At 38.1% G+C, this 18,572-nt stretch overlaps 1 protein-coding gene across 1 annotated transcript in view; it reads right to left on the bottom strand.

Annotated features, from left to right (window-relative positions):
• The window catches only part of GRM7 (glutamate metabotropic receptor 7), a 673,160-nt gene that overhangs the window by 226,004 nt on the left and 428,584 nt on the right, over positions 1–18,572 (bottom strand). Inside the window, exon 8 of the mRNA XM_075938705.1 lies at positions 3,661–3,861. Coding sequence (XP_075794820.1) covers positions 3,661–3,861 — 201 coding nt within the window. The remainder of the gene's footprint in view (positions 1–3,660; positions 3,862–18,572) is intronic.

The raw sequence follows: 18,572 nt of genomic DNA, 5'->3' as shown, positions 1-18,572 counted from the left end.
ACTTAGTTTTCCAGAAAGCCTTTTGCAAAGTCCATCACCAGAGGCTCTTAAGTAAAGTTAGTTGTCATGGGATAACACGGAAGAGCCTTTCATGGATTGATAACCAATTAAAAGACAGGAAACAAAGAGCAGGAATAAATGGTTAGTTTTCAGAGTGGAGAGAGGTAGCTAGTGGGGCCCCTAAAGGATCTATTCAACTTATTTATAAATGATCTAGAGAAAGGGGTAAACAGTGAGGTGGCAAAATTTGCAGATGATACCAAACTGCTGAAGATAGTTAAGACCAAAGCAGACTGTGAAGAGTTTCAAAAAGATCTCACCAACTAAGTGATTGAGCAACAAAATGACAAACAAAATTTAATATTGATTAATGTAAAGTAATTAATACTGGAAAAAATAATCCCAACTATACATACAATATGATGGGGACTAATTTGGCTACAACTGCTCAAGAGAGAGATCTTGGAGTCATTGTGGATAGTTCTCTGAAAACATCCACTCAGTGTTCAAAAAAGCAAATAGAATGTTAGGAATGATTTAAAAAGGGACAGAGAATAAGACAGAAAATATCTTATTGCCTTTATACAAAAGCATGGTACACCCACATCTTGAATACTGTGTACAGATGTGGTTGCCTCATTTCAAAAAAGATACAGTGGCATTGGAAAAGGTTCAGAAAAGGGCAACAAAAATGATTAGGGGGTTGGAACGGGTTCCATATGAAGAGAGACTTGGACTTGGACTTTTCAGCTTAGAAAAAAGGAGACTAAGGGGGGATTTGATAGAGGTCTATAAAATCATGACTGGTGTGGAAAAAGTGAGCAAGGAAAAGTTATTTACTTATTTCCACAATATAAGAATTAGGGGTCACCAAATGAAATTAATAGGCAGCAGGTATAAAAGAAACAAAAGGAAGTTTTTCTTCATGTAGCGCACAGTCAACCTCGAGAACTCCTTGCCAGTGAATGTGGTGAAGACTAGGACTTTAATAGGGTTCAAAAAAGAGCTAGATAGATTCATGAAGATTAAGTCCATCAATGGCTATTAGCCAGGATGGGTAGGAATGGTGTCCCTAGCCTCTGTTTGACCGGAAATGAGTGACAGGGGAGGGATCATGTGAGGATTACCTGTTGTGTTCCTTCCCTCTGGGGCATCTGCTATTGGCCACCATTGTCAGACAGGATACTGGGCTGGATGGATCATTGGTCTGACCCAGTATGGTCATTCTTATGAAGTTTCATGATGTATATGTCAAATAGTGACATTCAGCCACTAGTCCTCAGAGAAGCAGTGTGTAGCTCTCCTACCCTTCCCAGCTGGTGCATGAAAAGGGGTTCAGTGACTCAGTGTGCAGGAGGACAGCACAGATTGCAACACATTTAGTCCATGGATAGTACTTCTTCCAGATCCTCTTTGGGATGGATGGCAAGAACCCTCATAAGCGCATTTGACATTTGTGCTCTCCAAGTGCAGAGACTGTAGCAACAACAAGGGATTGGAATATGCCATGCCATTAGGAAATAAGGTTCTCATCCTCTGCCTTTCCCATCCTCAACCCTTGCGCACGTGTCACAATCTGATCCAAACTGTTCAGTGAATTATAGTTGTGTGTAAGAAATTCACCTTCAGTGTGATACCCCAAAACAGAGTGGAAACAAAAATTCAAAAACAAAAGTTCTGTATATTTACTCTATATATATGCTCCTTAAGGGTACTCTTATGCAGTGGTGCTATTTCAGGATACCATTCATTATCCCGAAATAGCATTTTGTGCATCTTAACAGCAAGCCCATTATTGCAAAATACATTTAAAATAATGGGCTTGTTTTTCCAATGTCCCATAAGCCTCGTTGCACGAGGATTAAGGGACTCATTGGAATCCCTATTTCAAAATTAGTGCTTTTTACACAGCACCATATTTTGAAATAGGCTATCGCGAAATAAGCTATGCAATTTGCACAGCTCAAATTGTGTAGCTTATTTCGAGCTACGCGCTATGTGTAGACATACTCTTAGTGTTGAGCAATGCCATATGGCTTATGTGACCAATCACGTCTGGAGGAAAAAAAAATCAGAAAAAAAAGGATGAATACAATACATTGACAAAATGATATACTTGAGAAAACTGAAATCCAGTTTTGACATTCCATGGGTAGAAAAAAAGGCCAGCTTCACTAAGTAGATTATTTTCTCAGCTCTCTTAAAAGGATTGGATGACCATTCAACTGCTTTATTTTTCAAGAGAGATATAACTGATCTGCTACAAAATTTTAGAATGGCCAAATTAGTAAAATTTGAATGAATACTTTATTTCCCTGAAAAGTTTTACAAAACAAAAATAATACTTTGTTTGCATTCCTTTTCCAGAAATAGGACAATAGGATTTTCCACATCAACTCAGTTTATTAGTCCAGTAGTATTTGGCTTGCAGCAGTAGATAACACTACGTAATCCAAAGAAAAGAGGTAAAACAAACATCTCTTTTAATACTCTGTGCCAATTAGGCAATGCTTTACTTGGAGAAAAAAAAAATCCTTCCTGACCTTTACAGTGATGAAGTTAAGCCATGAAGTACAAGATTTATCTTCCTCATCTGGGTCTCTCAGTCCCTTTTCTTTTCTCTCTCTATCTCTCTGTTTATTAGATTGTAAATTCCTAGGAAATTTCAAGCCTTATGAACCTAAAAGTGTACACTTACAGCCAGAGAAAGGTACCTAAATAAAACCCTGATCCAGCAAAGCAATTTAGCTTATACAAATATTTTAGTTGGTGAGTAGTCTCTTTAGGGTCATTAAACTGATTTTCAGAGGTGCCGAGCATCTGTGACTACCTCCAAACTTCAATGGGAGTTTCATGGCACCCAGTTAGCACTTGAAACTTCAGTCCCCATTTAAATCAAAAAGAGACTTGGCTGTTTAATTTTAGGCTACCAGCTTTTAAAATGTCAGTCTGAATCTCCATCTTGGAGAGTGCAGAGACAAAGAGTTTTTCAAAAATCCCTTTCTGTTAAATTTATTAGCAAAGATCACAAGTAGAAAAAATGTTAGCTTACTTGGAATCCTAACTTCTGTCACTGTTCAATTGTCCTGGCTCTGGAGGTGGGCTCACATGAATCTCCTCATGTGTGTTAATGAAGCAAATAACCTTGAAACAAAAATTTCACAGGTGGGGAAATCCTGCTATAGTATTTAGGCCAGAATCATAGACACTGGCACAAGTAAGTACATATGAAACCTATCCTTTACTGTGACGAAAGGCTGGCATTAGAGTTACCACTGTCCTTATAGGGATCAGCAGGAGCACCTTTATTTGAAGGATGAATCATAGGCAGGTGAGATGATGCACCAAATCAAACTACCTTCAGCTTTTTCCCATCTACAGCTGCCTTTTGCTGTGTAGATGCTCTCTTTCGAAAGAAATTTTTCCAGAAGATCTCTTCCAGAAAAGCTGCTTCCGGAAGAAACCTGCAGTCTAGACATTTATATAAGTCACTGCTTCAAGGAAAGCAGTACACAATCAAATGAATACTAAACATGATCTATCTAAATGATGGCTATACTAGTGAGAAATCAAGGGAAACAATGAACAATGTAGGGACTAATTAAATTTAAAATCTTGCATCCCCTGAAGTGCTATGGATATGCATTGCATTGGACTCACCGTTAAAATTAACATTGCGTATATACTTCAGCAATTTCTTGCCTCCTGCATGTTCCATCTCCGGACAGATCCCAGGGTAATCAGCACAAAGATCCTTGTTCATATGATGGAGGGCATGAGCCATGGCATACACAGCATCAATCACAAACTGAACTTTCCCCTCTTGCTCATAGTGGGAATCTTTTCCAATTCTCTCCTGCCCTGCACATAAAAACAAACACACATGCACACACACAAAAAGAAAGATCATGAGGAACAGAATTCTCTGGGTGATGAATACAAGTCAATCTACTTTACATGGCATTAAAAAATGAAGGTGCTTACACAGGGCAGGATTTTGAAGAACATAATTATTTCATTTTTTTCTTGCGTTTCTAAATGAAAAAAAAAAAACCTCAGCCCTTCATATTGTGACCATTCAACTTATAGACAAAGAATTTAGAGAGGCAAATCCTGTCCTAACCACAAACATGGCTATGCAATCAATAGAAATCCATCTCAGAGGGTACGGCTACAGTGTGGGGGGTTTTCAGAAGAGGTATGCAAATAGCCCTCGTATTTGCATACCTTCTTCCATTTTTTTCCTGGAAGAGGCTTTTCTGTGTAGACGGGGCCAAATGGTGGAAAAGCCTCTTCCGGGAAAAAAAATGGAAGAAGGTATGCAAATGCAAGCACTATTTGAATACCTGTTTCAAACCCCTCCCCCGCACACACACACTGTAGCCATACCCAGAGAGAGAGAGAGAGAGGGGGAGAGAGAGAGAGAGAGAGAGAGAGGCAGAGAGGCTGGGCTTTATATGATGAAAATATTAGTGCTTGAGAGGAAAGCATATTAAAACAATGCAGAGGTGGTATTTTAAAGTCTGATGTTACCTTCTGCCTTTCATATTACAGTCTCTAAGGACAGGTCTACACTAGGATCTTAGTGTAAAATAACACTCCCCGCCCCCAAGTTCGAATTTGTAAGCGGTATGTCCACACTACCAAATCCATTATTCCAAAATAAGGGGCTGCAGAATTCAAACTCTGTAGTTCTGCTTTTCATGAGGAATAACACTAATTCTGAACTCGTAAGTCCAAAACAACATTAGTGCAGACACTCGAGTGCCACTAATTTGAACTAATTGGCCTCCAGGAGGCTCCTGCAGCCCCCCCGACGGCTTCCTGGGGCTCCGAATCTGAGGTAGCATGTCCACATTAACAAAGCTTGCCTCAGACTAATTTCAATGCTTCCCTGTAGGGAGGACACACAAGTTCAAATTTGTTAAATCTGGAGTCCATAAGTTGAAGTTAGTAAATTTGAAAGAATGTCCTAGTGTAGACATGGCCTAATTGAAAGACATAGCCAGATAGAGAAAGGAAAGAACTAAACTAAAAGAAGCCCAGGGCAATTCAGTTAACATGCCTACTGTACGTGCAACCTGAACAAGACAGTATTTATGAATTTACAATGCACTTCTCTTTTAGTAGGAATTTAGCACCCTTCACAACCCACCAACTGCCCTTAAAATGTCTTAACAATACAAAACCTTAGTTGAAGGATTTCAAATTCATACAGTCAAAAGAACTGATACTGCTACCAAATACCAACAAGGAAATAAGCTGTGATACTTTGAGAATACTTATTTTATATATTTTATTATTTCTTATTTGTATTACATTAGCAATGGAATTAGTGTCCCATTACATTAGATGCTGCACACATCCTGCACCTAAGGTCTTACACTGTAAATATTATCTTCATTTTAGAGATTGGGAATAGAGACGCAGAGAGATTAAATGATTTTCCTAAGAACACACAGCAGCAAAGGAAAAAAAAATCAGCATTGGAGTCAAAAAGTAAAGAAACAAAACTAAGGCTAATCAAATAGAAACAAATATTAATCAAATACAATATTCATTAATTTGTATAATTTTCTTGTGTACTTTATTTGATGCAAATTATCTAATTGTCTCTAAACTATATATATGTAGTTCTAAATTAACATTATTATGAATTGTGACCACAAAAGAGACCTCTTTTGAAAGAGTCACCTGCCAAAGCCCACGTTGGAGCAAGTTGGGAAGATCTCTAGGAAGCTTATTAGCTTTTGTGTAGGTTCTTCTATTATTTCATTATCTGTAATGCTTATATCCTAATAATAAAATAGGATTGCATAGGAAATGCTGTGTGGTAATTTACAGTTATGACAATTGCATTATTCACCATCTCTAGGGACAAAGGCAAAGCTGGTCGATATAGGCCTTTTGACTTTGCTAGTGAATTTAGACTATAATCAGAGAATTGTGCATCCTGTAAATATGCTGGTTATGCAGGAGTGAAGCATGTGTCTCCAACCAATTGAGGAGACAGCCAGGGAGCTGGAAGCCTGTGAGTAAGTACCCTCTCTCATCTTCAGAGGGGAAATAAAAGTGTAGTTGCCCAGTACTGTGACAATGTCTGCCAGTAATAAATATGGGACAGTGATGTCAGAGGGGTAAATAAAGTACAATATTAGGAGCCAGGACACCTCATTTCTATTCCCCAAGTCTATCACAATCATCTTGTTTTACCTTTGGCAAGAAACACCTGCATGATTCAATCTGTTCAGCTATAACATGTGCTGCTATACTTATCTATCTCACCAGGGGTTTGTAAAATGCAATTACTGATTGTTAAGTGTTCCGAGATACTTAGATGATAAAGTGGTATGGCGCTGCAAAATATTACTTTTTGAATAGCTGTAATATCACAGTCCACTTGTTCAATTATTTACTATGTAACACCTTCAAATCTTAGCAGTTACAAAGATCCCAGTCGTATCATGAGCTATGTGCAGTCAAATCCTGCTACCTATGTAGAGTCCCAGTGAAGTTAGTGGGAACTTTATATGAACTTGGGTGCAATATTTGGGCCTAACAAGAAACAAGCTTTCAGTGACAATATGGGAGAATACAAATGCAGGCTTTCAAAACATGCCCTCCCCTTTCAGCCCTGAATGAGTACCCACAAAAATTTCAGCGATTTTTAATAATTTAGGATGGAGAGTTAAGTGAAGAAATTATTGTTGCCATCATCCTTAATATGAAATGAGGGATCAGTGCTCAAAATGTTCTAGCAGATACTTTTAAAAATCGACCGGCACTGACAGAATTACAAGCACTAGATCACATTAATTTTCACTTTTAGTTTGGGTATGTGAAAACGTCACTCTGTTAGTGAGTTTTTTGAAAGCACATGAATGTGGGAGAGGACAAAATTCACCATTTCTGCTATAGGAAATGCTTGTTGTTTTGTGATTTTAAAAATTGACAGAATTTCACCTTGGATTGTGTCAAGAACTTGATAGCGTTTATGAATTGCTTCTCCTTCCCCTCCCCCAATCACATGGCCAGATTTTCAGCCTTGGGCGGAGAAAGACAAAGACAACAGAAAGCTGCCTTGAAAGACCAACCTAGGATTTCCCAACAGATATTATCCCCCAAGGTGCTCTAAATTATTTAAGAGACATTTTGGTCTTCAGTCAATCCAAGATGATTGTATAGAAAGGAGTATTACGGCCTTTTTTTACCTAACACTCTGTTTGGCTGCACCTAAGATAAACTCATTCAAGCACAGTAGGACAAACTGCATTCAAATACACGGTGTAAATAATTTGCAGTGATTTCAGTTTATAATCTCTGTCCTTTTTCCTCAACCTGTATTTGTCTTGTGTAGCCAATGGTTTTAATTTATTATCCATTTATTATGCGATGTTATGATTAATCAATGTTATATTACATATATTCATTGTATGTTAATTTGTAGGATTATAAAATATAAGATGGAGCAGTATTTAGAGGAGCCAAGTATTACACATGAGTAAATCAAGCTGAAACACAAGAATCTGTAAGTTGAAGTCTACAAGTCTTTATCTTAGCTATTTTAGGCCTTAGAGGCATGAAATGATGACATAAGTAATCAGAAAACAACCTGACACCCTAAGATTATGGAAAATGAGATGCCAACATGTACTATTGCAAAAAATTACCCAGAAGATAAATATTAGATCATAAAAATACCATGAAGGCACATCAGTTTCTCACAGATGTCTTAACCACAGGATACAGGCTGTACGTTAATGAGAATAAAGGGAATTTACACCGCTTATAGAAAATTTGAGTCTTTTAAGTTTCCCAGGAACACAGACCAATAAGAGAAAAGAAGGCTGATACTTTCATGGACACATAATGTAGGCATAGACTGAATCACACTATAAAAAAGAGATACCCAGAATAAGAAAATTGAGCTCTCTATGGGACACTTTCTACTGATGATCAAGCCATGAGCGACCCAAAAGACCCTAACACTATTGCTAAGGATGTGATTATAACAATATTTGTAACTTGTGCATAGGCCTGTACAGAATGTCTATATGTTTGGATAATCATTACTTTAATTGTAACTTTAATAAAACTTGTAAAACTGTCCAGAGCTTGTACTTGTGAATGTATATGTGGTCACTACTTTCGGTCTTTGTGTGTTCCTGAAGATTAACTCAGAAGCAAGTAGCAAAGGTGACGGTCACCCACTTAAGCTTTAAACTGTCACCACCAGAACTAAACCCAGACTGGTTTAATATCATAGTACAAAATTCACTTTGAATACCATAAAAAGACTATTTAGAGTTTCAGGGCTTTGGGTCAGGAACTGTCTATTCTTTTTATGTTTCTATGGTACCTAACCCAATAGGTTCTTGTTTTTGGTTGGTTTATAAGCACCACTGTAATAAACAGGATTAATCAATAGTTAACTATGGGCACAGGAGTTGTAGGCAAAACCTCCCCTTTTTAGGCCATTCCTTTACTGAATGCAGCCTATGTTTTGTTTTTGGGGAAGACACACAAGGTTTAACATATGACCAACCCAATTTAAATATCAAGTACCAAACACAAACAGCTCATCATCAATCCACAATGTAAAAATAACACATAATTGAATACATTTTGTGTTATGAGGACAGCCAAGTAGATCACTGACTGCCTATGGGAATTCTATTACCAGAAAGAGAGTTTAAATATGTCTAGGAAAATATATGCAGTGAATAATTCACTCAGTTGTACCTGAGACCAGCAAATATAACATGTCTCCATATACATTTTCAATATTTGTGGAGCTTCCCACCGCCATGCAGGCTTCAATGTATCAAACTGCAAGTATCTGTTCCCAACCTACACATGATGATTAAGATATTCTCTCATGTACAGCTCCATTATAATTCAAAATTAGAGGAGCAACATTCAGTTCCTTGCAGATAATTTAGCAAGGTGAAGTAGGTTCCAGGGTGAGCAGATTTACCCACAGTCCTTTTTTTTTTTTTTTTTTTTATCATTCCACCCTTCTCTTATTGATTACAGCCCACATTACATTTCCAGAGACTGACATGGAAAATGCTTTTAAATGGCCTTAGCTGTGCTGAGCTACATAACCAAATTAGTAATGCAACAGAAAGGCAAGCCAAGGGAAGTCATCTTGGAATTAAAGCTCTGAACACAAACAATACTGATTACATATATTAACTGCTAGAAGCATGAGCAGTGAAATACAGAAGGGGGAAGAAAACCTTTGGTAACAAAGTTATCTGTGTCAGGAGACGGAGCAAAAATGCGTAAAACGAAGTTGCATTCATAATATCAAGATAAATAAAGATCTGAAAACCAGATCTTAAGAATATTTCTGAGTCAAAATAGCCATTTCTTAGATACTATCTACCCAATACATGTGCATACTAAAAGGCCCAGATTTGTAGAGCTGTAAATGTGCAACTTGCATGTCCAAGAAATTTATGCATACAATTTGCATATGTAATTTCTGGACTCACATATTAAATCACAGTAATTACATATGCTAAAAGAAGATTAAAAAATCCACTTAAAGGAAATGGATGTGTCTTTGGAATAAACTTTCCATTCCATATCCATTTTGAATTGTCAAAACCCTCTGCAGAACAATGAAATCTGCATATTATATACAGTGTACAAAATTGTTCATTTTAATACAATTTTGTGGTAAATTCATCTACAACTATATATACCTAAGAATTGAGTGGCATGAACCTTTTATTTAAAGTAATTCTCAAGCAAGGGATGGAAATTATTGCACAAAGCACTGCACAAATTGTTAGTAACAAAGCATAATTTAGAAAATAACTAGTAATCACAACAGCATACACAAAACTTTTGTTTGGTTTTCAGAACTATCCGATACCTGTACCACTAAAACAGGTGCAAGCAAGAAGAGAGATTTCAGGGCATTCATGTGCAGATAGGAATGCAACTTGAATAATCACTATGTGGCACAGAGCAGCAGTAAGATTGTCCACTAAGAAGCCAGACCCATTTCAGAGATGTTTCACAGAAATAATGCCCACATTTTTTTCAGACAACAGCAAAAGAAAATAGTGAAATGAATAACAAGGTATAACAACTCCAGTAGGTCCAGACATTTTGGAAATGATAATTCCTCATGCAATGCTAACTCTCAACCAGAAGCCTGGGAATTTTATTGAAAGTTTTCATTGCCATGATGGGGAAGGATGTCGGTCCCTTGGCTCTGAGCACCTGAGAGCCTAGTTGTCCAATCAGCTCTTTTTCTTTCACTTCATGCCCCATTACACTATATTTTGATAAATGGATATTTAGGAATTCAAGTTTAATGAGTCACACTGAATTTATTATTTAATTTCAGTGGGAAGCAGGTATAAAACAAAGAAAATAAAATATTTTTTCACACAGCACACAGTCAACTTGTGGAACTCCTTGCCAGAGAATGTTGTAAAGGCCATAATTTTAATGAGGTTCAAAAAAGAACTGGAAAAATTCATGGAGGATAAGTCCACAAAAGGCTATTAGCCAGGATGGGTGGGGATAGTGTCCCTCAACTGTTTGCTGGGGCTTGGAATGGTTGACAAGGAATGGATCACTTGATGTTCATTCCCTTTGAGGCACCTGACATTGGCCACTGACAAAAGACAGAATACTGGGGTAGATGGACCTTTGATTTGAACCAATATGGAGATTCTTATGTTCTTAGTATCAGTCAGATACTTAAAAATAAATTATACCATCACATGTTAAAATTGCTACTGTACTACTGTAAAAAAAAAAAGAAATCTCAAACATGCATTCATTGTACATGCAACACAATATGAGAACACAACAGTAAGTCCAGGGCAGCAGAAAAGAAAAAAAGGGAGTTTATGTATGAGCCTTCCAGCTTTTCCGAAATGGGGCAAAATTATTGTTGTTAGCAAGCATCTCACAAAGGTGCAATGAGCTGCAGGTGGCAACATGGTTTATTAATATCTTAGGAGTCAGTATACAATAAACTATCATATAATCTTTTAGTTTATAAAACTTCCTATATAATAAACACCAATTGGTCTATTTTTGGCAGTTTAGGCAGAGAGTTTGAAGGAACATGGAATAAGGCACCTTAGAAAGGGAACCTGAAGTATTTTAAGTTCTCTCTCTGAATAGCTTTTGGTGGGCATGTGAGAAAGGGGACTCTTTATTGGTGCTTTTGCTTTAGTCTCATTGTTGTTAATATCTTTCATACACAGTAAAAATTGGTGTAATATTGGTATCGATTGTATATATGTCATGAGGATACACTTGCTTTTCACATCTGAAATATTGATACACAATTCTCATGTTACTCCTCCCTTCTGTGATGTTAGTGGATAGGACATGGAGAATACAGACAGAAAGTTGAACTGGAATCTATTTCTAATAAGGTCTTGGATGATGCTGACTGCTACCTCTGTTATAGCTGGGAAGCTGATATTGGTGCTGCTTCCATACTGAAGCTTACTACCGCATAATACCTAGGAACGCTCACAAACTCTTTAAGACAAGATGAAGAAATTCAGTTCCTTTCTGTAACAAATAGAACTGCTGTTGATATCAGCCACTGCACAATACTGAGTGCTGTCATATGCATTTGGCAAAGTAACCAAGGGGGATCCAAAGATCCTCACTACAGGCTGGACTATTTTTAAGAAAACTTAAAAAATGAGTGGTCCTGTAGCACCTTATCTATAACAAAAATATACATAATACCATGAGCTTTCATGGGCATAATCCACTTCTTCACATGATGAGAGGAGCAAGAGGCACAGAGGGACAAATCTTTAAGAGTGATGTGAAAAAGCACAAGCAAAGGTTAAGAAGTCTCTGGAGTGTGGTTGAAAGAAGAACAAGGTTACATGAAAAATTGCATAGGCAACTAAGAGGAAGACCACCTCAAGCCATAGTAAAGAGACTGATAATAAAACCAGGAAAGATGGAAAGAGTTAGTGAGAGGTAAATAGGGAGGATATTTAAGAAAATGACATGAATGGATAATGCAATATCAAAAAACATTTGTGAAACTTGATTTTAGTTCTCTGGAACGCAAGATGCAGTCAAGTTCATCAAAGTCAGGGTTGGCCCTGCAGTTATGTGATATTGCTATAAGCTGTCACATTGAAAGTGTGGCTTTCAAACAATGCTTTTGAAACCACAAAGTTCAAGGGAAAAGATGTAACTCTAAACATTGAATAAAGGAGTGTCTAATATCAGTAACACTGAGAGAAGGAGCATCTCATATCAATAACTCATGTATTCCATAGCCTGTTAAAGGACATTGTTAAGGGCCACTGAATGGAACCTCAACCAGACTTCAGAAAAAAAATTGCTAATCAAAGACCCTGCATAAGAGCTGAAAGGGAAGAAAAGTGGTAGAGATATCAAGAACTAGTAAAAAAGAATGAAATGTTTTGTTAAAAGAGATCTAAACATGGGAATGGTAAAAGTTCCATCCAGCAAACTTCTGTGTAATTTAGCTTGTTAATAATGTGAACGTTGGAGCCAAAAGTTCATATAGGAAGTATCCTTACCATCCATTCTTCTAATAGCTTGAGTAACCTCTGAATTACTGCAGTTTACTCAGTTTTAATGGAGTAAAACCAGAGTAACACTCTAATAAGAGAGAGGTAAACTGGGCCTCTTCTGTGCTTTCCAAATCTATTCTCTATAAAGATATCCTAATCACTGAGTCAGCTGGGGTGAGGACAAGTGATAGCCAAGCACTCTTACCTCCAACCCCATCTTCAGCATCAGTCTTGCAGATGCTCTCCCTTTTCATGCCCTCTGAAGTAGCTAAGCAGAATGTTGTATCCTGCTGTACATATGGCTCCAGAAGTAAAATCACTTACATGCTCTGCCTCCCGCAACTATTATTGTTAAATATACCTGGAAAAAACAAAAGCCGTTAGAGTGGAACAGATAACTTTTTTTTCTGTAGCTTCAACATCATACATTTGTGTGTCTACTGAGTGTCTTCTTGAATCCACATCTCCAGAGCACTAAGATGTCTCTGAAGAATCTCTGAAGAGTAAAGCTTGACATGATAGACAGAAAACTAACAAATGGGCTCAAATTTCAGATGTAAAATGAGAAGTCACTACACCTCTCCCTGCTGCCATAAGATGTAAAGATGGAAGCAAAAAGTAAGTTCCACTCCCATTGTGACCTTGAATCTATTCTTGTTTTTATCACACACCTTCCTGGTTTGTTTTTCTAGTTAGAGGTATATTCCTGGTCACCACAGCTGATGTCTCATATTTAAAGACAATACATGGTTAAAAGAGAATGCATTATTGTCCTGTTGGATTTGAAAAGGAATGTCTTAGTACATCAGGAGAAAGAGAAAAACTATACCTATTTCTGGACCAAGACTATGAGTCGCTTCCAAAAGATTTATCTGCAGGTGTTGACAAAAAGTTTAGTCTCATTTCCCTCTGTTTTCAAGTATCCATCATTGAGATTCCCACAGAAGAGTAGAAAGGACATGATCCTCCTATCAGTTTCATGTAATTCTTTTCAATAGAACAAAACCAGAGCACAGAAGAATGGAAAGCAAAATAGAAAATAAGCTCTCTGGTATGAGCAGTGTGAGACAATGTAGATACTGAGTACTGGCTTAGGTGTGTTGATCCTGCTTGGATCAATGTGATCCTGATCTTTCCTGCTCCCGTGAGATCAAATAGTCTACACATATTTAGGGCATCTCTCCTCTCCAGAGTAATGTTAAAAACAGTACTTTCCTGTAACCCACAGTTGATACAAACTCTGCTATAAATATCGGTGGTGCAAAGGATCTGAAGACCAATTCTTGTATGTTGAAGTTCACTCATATGATTTATATCTCTATTTAAAATCCAGTAGAGCACGCATATGAACTCTAAAAATACCAACAACAAACTGATGAGTAAATGCAGTTAATTCAAAATACAAAGGATCTGACAACCAAGCCACTTTATATAATCTGTCATGGGATGCCAAGTTCACCACTGGGTGGCACCCCTTTCTCATGAGTTTGGGAATTATCTCCACCCAAGTTCAACACCATCCTCTTTCTGGTCTTCCGCCTTTGCTGCTCTTCTTTCATTCACTGAATCACAGTATGGTGGCTTCATGAATTAGTCCTGTGGCCAGATCACATTGTGATTTCCCTGTCCAAACAGCTTCACACAGTCATCACACCAACTATCCTGACTATGTCACTCCCATACACTACCCCAGCAATACACTCTGCAGTGGATGCCTAGGGAACTCCCTCCACTCTGAATCCCAGCCCAGCAAGTAGTTAAGGTCTAGCTCTTCAATAACCTTGCTGCTCTCTTCCCTGAACTATTTGAAGCTTTTCCTTCATCAACCTGCTTTCTCTTGGGACTACTAGTTAAACACTTCCTTATGAAGTCCTATTATCCATTCCTTTTGCCTTACCTCAGGGAGAGAAATTTTAGGCTTCTTCACTGCTGACTCCAACCCTCCACCTGCCCCACCACACAATTTTTTTCCTGCTTTCTTGTTCTATGAAAGTCCCACCTGTTCCCTCACATGTGATGTTCCTTATAATCAACTCCTTCTTGCATGTTCCTTCTTGGTCCTTGATTGGCTGATTGGACCCACTGGGCCTCATTCCAAGTGGGGAATAGACCCCTTCGTAAACCAACATACGATAATATAGCATGATACCATGATATCCCAAAGCATAACTACATAGTAGAATTTATACAGCACTCTAAAGCCATCATAAATAATAAGACCTTTTGGATCCTACCTCAAAATCCTCACTCCACTCCACATGGTAAAAGGCAGAAGAATGTTTTCAAGTTTCTGCTCAAAAGGAACAAAAAAATGTCTCTTTTAGACCAAGGGGGAGTCAGTTCACTCAAAGACCCCACCTTTCAAATTAAGAGGATCTGTACGTTTAGTTTATGTTTTAACTGGAAAAAGAGAGAATCAATCCCTCAAATAGTCAGGGCCCAGTCAATGTGTGGCTTAATTGGAATGACTTAATAAGCCTCTCTTCTAATCTGTTCTGCAGGCAACTTTCAATATCGAACAACCTTTCCAAGGTACCATTACTCCAATAAAAAAGACAACCTCATATCTGAAGACAAATTTGGAAATCAGAATGATTGCCCTATATAAATGATGAACAGGAATGTTTTTTATAATATCAAATTTGCTAGTTAATGTCCATTTTTACTGTGGGATACATGCAGCAATAGAGAATGAAAACCTGATTTTACTCCTACTAACACAGAGGGTAAATAAGACGTATCTCCGTTAAAATGAATAGCAAACCAATGCAAGTAGCAAAAGAATCAGGCTGTAACGACATCTTACAACTTCTTTTTCCATTGAAATCATAAGGAAATATCTGATACTGTAACTGGTCTTCAGAAGTTACTAATAAAGTTGACTATTATGGAGACATCAGCATTTTAATCCAAATGTCCTAAATTACCAATATTCTGTAATACAATCATACAGATTATATAAATGTATAAATAACATCATTTTAACCTTGAGAGGAAGTATTCCATAGCTGTAGCTTTGCCTTACTCATTTGGCATAATTCACTTTTCTATGATGGGTCTGAATGGGAATGCCTGAGTGGACAAGACTTGTGACAAGTACATGCCCCTATGTAGATACAAATTTGGTATCCATATCTGCACCTGCATCTGCAAAACTGATCGGCGGATATCTGCAAAGGTTCTAGATCCAAAATATGCATCTCAGACTGCAAAAATGGGCCATGGATACCCACATCTACAGATATGGAAACCCATGGATATAAATTGGATATCTGCAGATTTGCAGGACTTTACCGATATGCCAGCTGTTGCCCTCAATTACATGTGGGCATTTACATAATATATTTTAGGTTACATATAATCTAGGTCTTTTATACTTTCCACCAGTTACGGCCTGAGTTATATTCAATATACTTAGTATTCCTGTCAAAACATCCCAAAGTAGCAGCCTAAGTAACACTGAGAACCACAGCCATTGTTAGCATTGTTGGCATGTTAGTAGATTCTGTGAGTTCAAGGAGCAGTGGACTCAGCATGCTGTATCACAGAACCCTAACATCTTCATTGGCAAGCAGAGCGAGTTTCAAGTGAATAGCATCAGAAATCAACAAAATAAATATAAGGAACACCGTTGTGATTGGGTGCCTTATGAATGGGCTTAGGGATACTAGCTTAATATTTGTGTTATAGGAAGAAACATGCAACATGAGTAAAAACGTCCACATTACATATACAGAAGAAGACCATAGTACAGGTTAAACCTCTAAAATTTGGGACTCTCTTGTCAGGCAACAGAGAGCCACAGCTGGTGAGGTTCAGGGGCTGGGGCTGGTGTCAGGGACTGCAGCCTCTGTCAGGAGGCAGCAGAGTCAGCACCCAGGAGAGCAGCACCGACTAACAGGCTGGGATCACAGCCTTGGATAGGTGAGCACAGAGAAGAGCACAGACCTGCCCAGGCTGGAGGCAATGAGTCTGGCAGGGACAGAAAGTGCAGCCCCAGGAGGGCTGGCACAGCAAGAAGCAGAGCGCCAGCTCTGCAGGGGGCAACGGGTCTGGTGGCTAGGGAGCAGCCTGGACTGATGACCCAGTGGTGAGGAGCACAGCCCCAGCCCCAGGCAGGAGTGCAGCTCTGGCAGGGCTGGGGGCAGCGGAGCTGGTGGCAGGGAGCAGAGCCGATGGCTAGGAGGAGAGTCTTCATCTCCTCTGGTCCAGCAAACTCTGTGTTTTGGGACTGCTCAAGTTCCAAGGCTGCTGGACCAGGAAGATTCCACTTGTACAACTTGGTTTTATTGTTGTCGGATCACTTCTGGAATGTGGAAAAGTATGCAGTGCAACAGCTTATATTGCAGGAAGATGAAAAATTAATACAGAGAACTTTTACATTAAAAGTGGACATTTCAAGGTTGGTTAAATTTTGGATGCATCACCTTGACAGTGTCCTTTTTGGAATTCAGAGACATATTAGAAGTCACATAACCCTAAAAGAGATTTATTTTTAAAAAATAACATTTCACAGGTCATTAAACTATAATGCAGGGTTATGCATTCGGTATTATAGAGGCAACATTTTGTTTAGAAACAGTTGCACACAGCCAGGCAACTTTCAGACAAGGGTATTAGACATTTCACTCACTCCTGGACTAATCCACATTACTTTTTTTTTTAAAGCTGACTATTCATTTCCATGATAAAGTGTGCCATATGTATAGGCAAATTAGAAAACAGTGAAGCAGTACCAAAATAGCATAGAGTGCATGTTAGTCTTAAGGCTATGGGACTGGGCACCAGGACTCCTCAATTCTATTTCCCATTCTACCACTCTACCATGCCATCAAAGGCACCCTCAACTTCACTCACAACTGCCCAACACTCAAAATGAGTGGACATTTTTAACCTTAATATGTGCTTCAGTGTCATACTTATAAAATGAAGATAATATCATTTCCCCTTATAGGAAATTATGAAGAGACACTTAGATTAGTTGTGAAGCACACAGATATATAGTGATGGGCAACAGAGGAAAGACTGAGAGGAAATGAATTATTCTGTCTCCAGAGCAGAATTAGAGTAGTGTGCAAAAAATAATGAATGGAGCCACACACTGAACAATGATGAAAAAACAAAACAAAGCAAACAATAAAGACTAACAGTTCATTCAATGAGCATTGTCTATCCTGTGCATTGAATGAGGCAGAGGTTCTATGAGAAGATAGTATGTGATCATGTAATAAACACACACATAAAGTGGGTTGAATTGTTCCAACAACCTTTATTTGGTATTTCCAACTTTTGAGGTCTTGACTTCGCAACCTCAATAATGGTTTTGTAACTTAGTTTTTGCTTGTGCAATTATTATCAATATTATTGGATTGTAAGCTTTTGGGGTCATCAACCTTTTTGTTCTGCATTCATAAGCCTTTATCACAAGAGAGACCTGCTCTGTAACTGGGGCTTCCAGGTGCTACAGAAATAAACAGCAGTAGCAATAATGTCATTATTAACAACAAGTGAGGAGGACGAGGAGGAGGATGAAGATGATGATGATTATGGTGCTGAGAATGGGTTTAATGCTCTAAACAGCAAATGAAGGGGTCAGCTATACATAGCAACCTCTAATCAAAGGTTGTGAACTTGCCATAGGATCTGCAAGGGTGGAACTCTTTTGCAAAATGCAGCATAAGGCCTCAAAAGACTGAAACGGAGGAATCAGCATTGACTGGGGGACCAAACAAAGAATAACTTAGCATCTTTATTTATCTGCTGCAGAGCAATGACATAATTGAGAAAATAAATTTCACTGCCCTTTAAACCTCACTTACAGCTATCAGAGCAACCAAAGAAAGATGCATTTTATTTGTATACTTTATGCAATGAAACATTATGGATTTTACATGTATATACACAGAGACAGCTTCATTGAATTCATCAGAATTTGGAAGAAAAATAGCAAACCGCAATCTTTAAGAAAGTTCTATTCAAAAGCTTTCTTGTTCCTTTTAAAGTAATCTGAGACAGAACAAA

Source organism: Pelodiscus sinensis, chromosome 11 (assembly GCF_049634645.1).
Source record: "Pelodiscus sinensis isolate JC-2024 chromosome 11, ASM4963464v1, whole genome shotgun sequence".
In the NCBI taxonomy this organism is placed as follows: domain Eukaryota; kingdom Metazoa; phylum Chordata; order Testudines; family Trionychidae; genus Pelodiscus; species Pelodiscus sinensis.
Note: the sequence above shows the minus strand (reverse complement) of the source record. Positions and strands in the feature narration are given on the sequence as shown.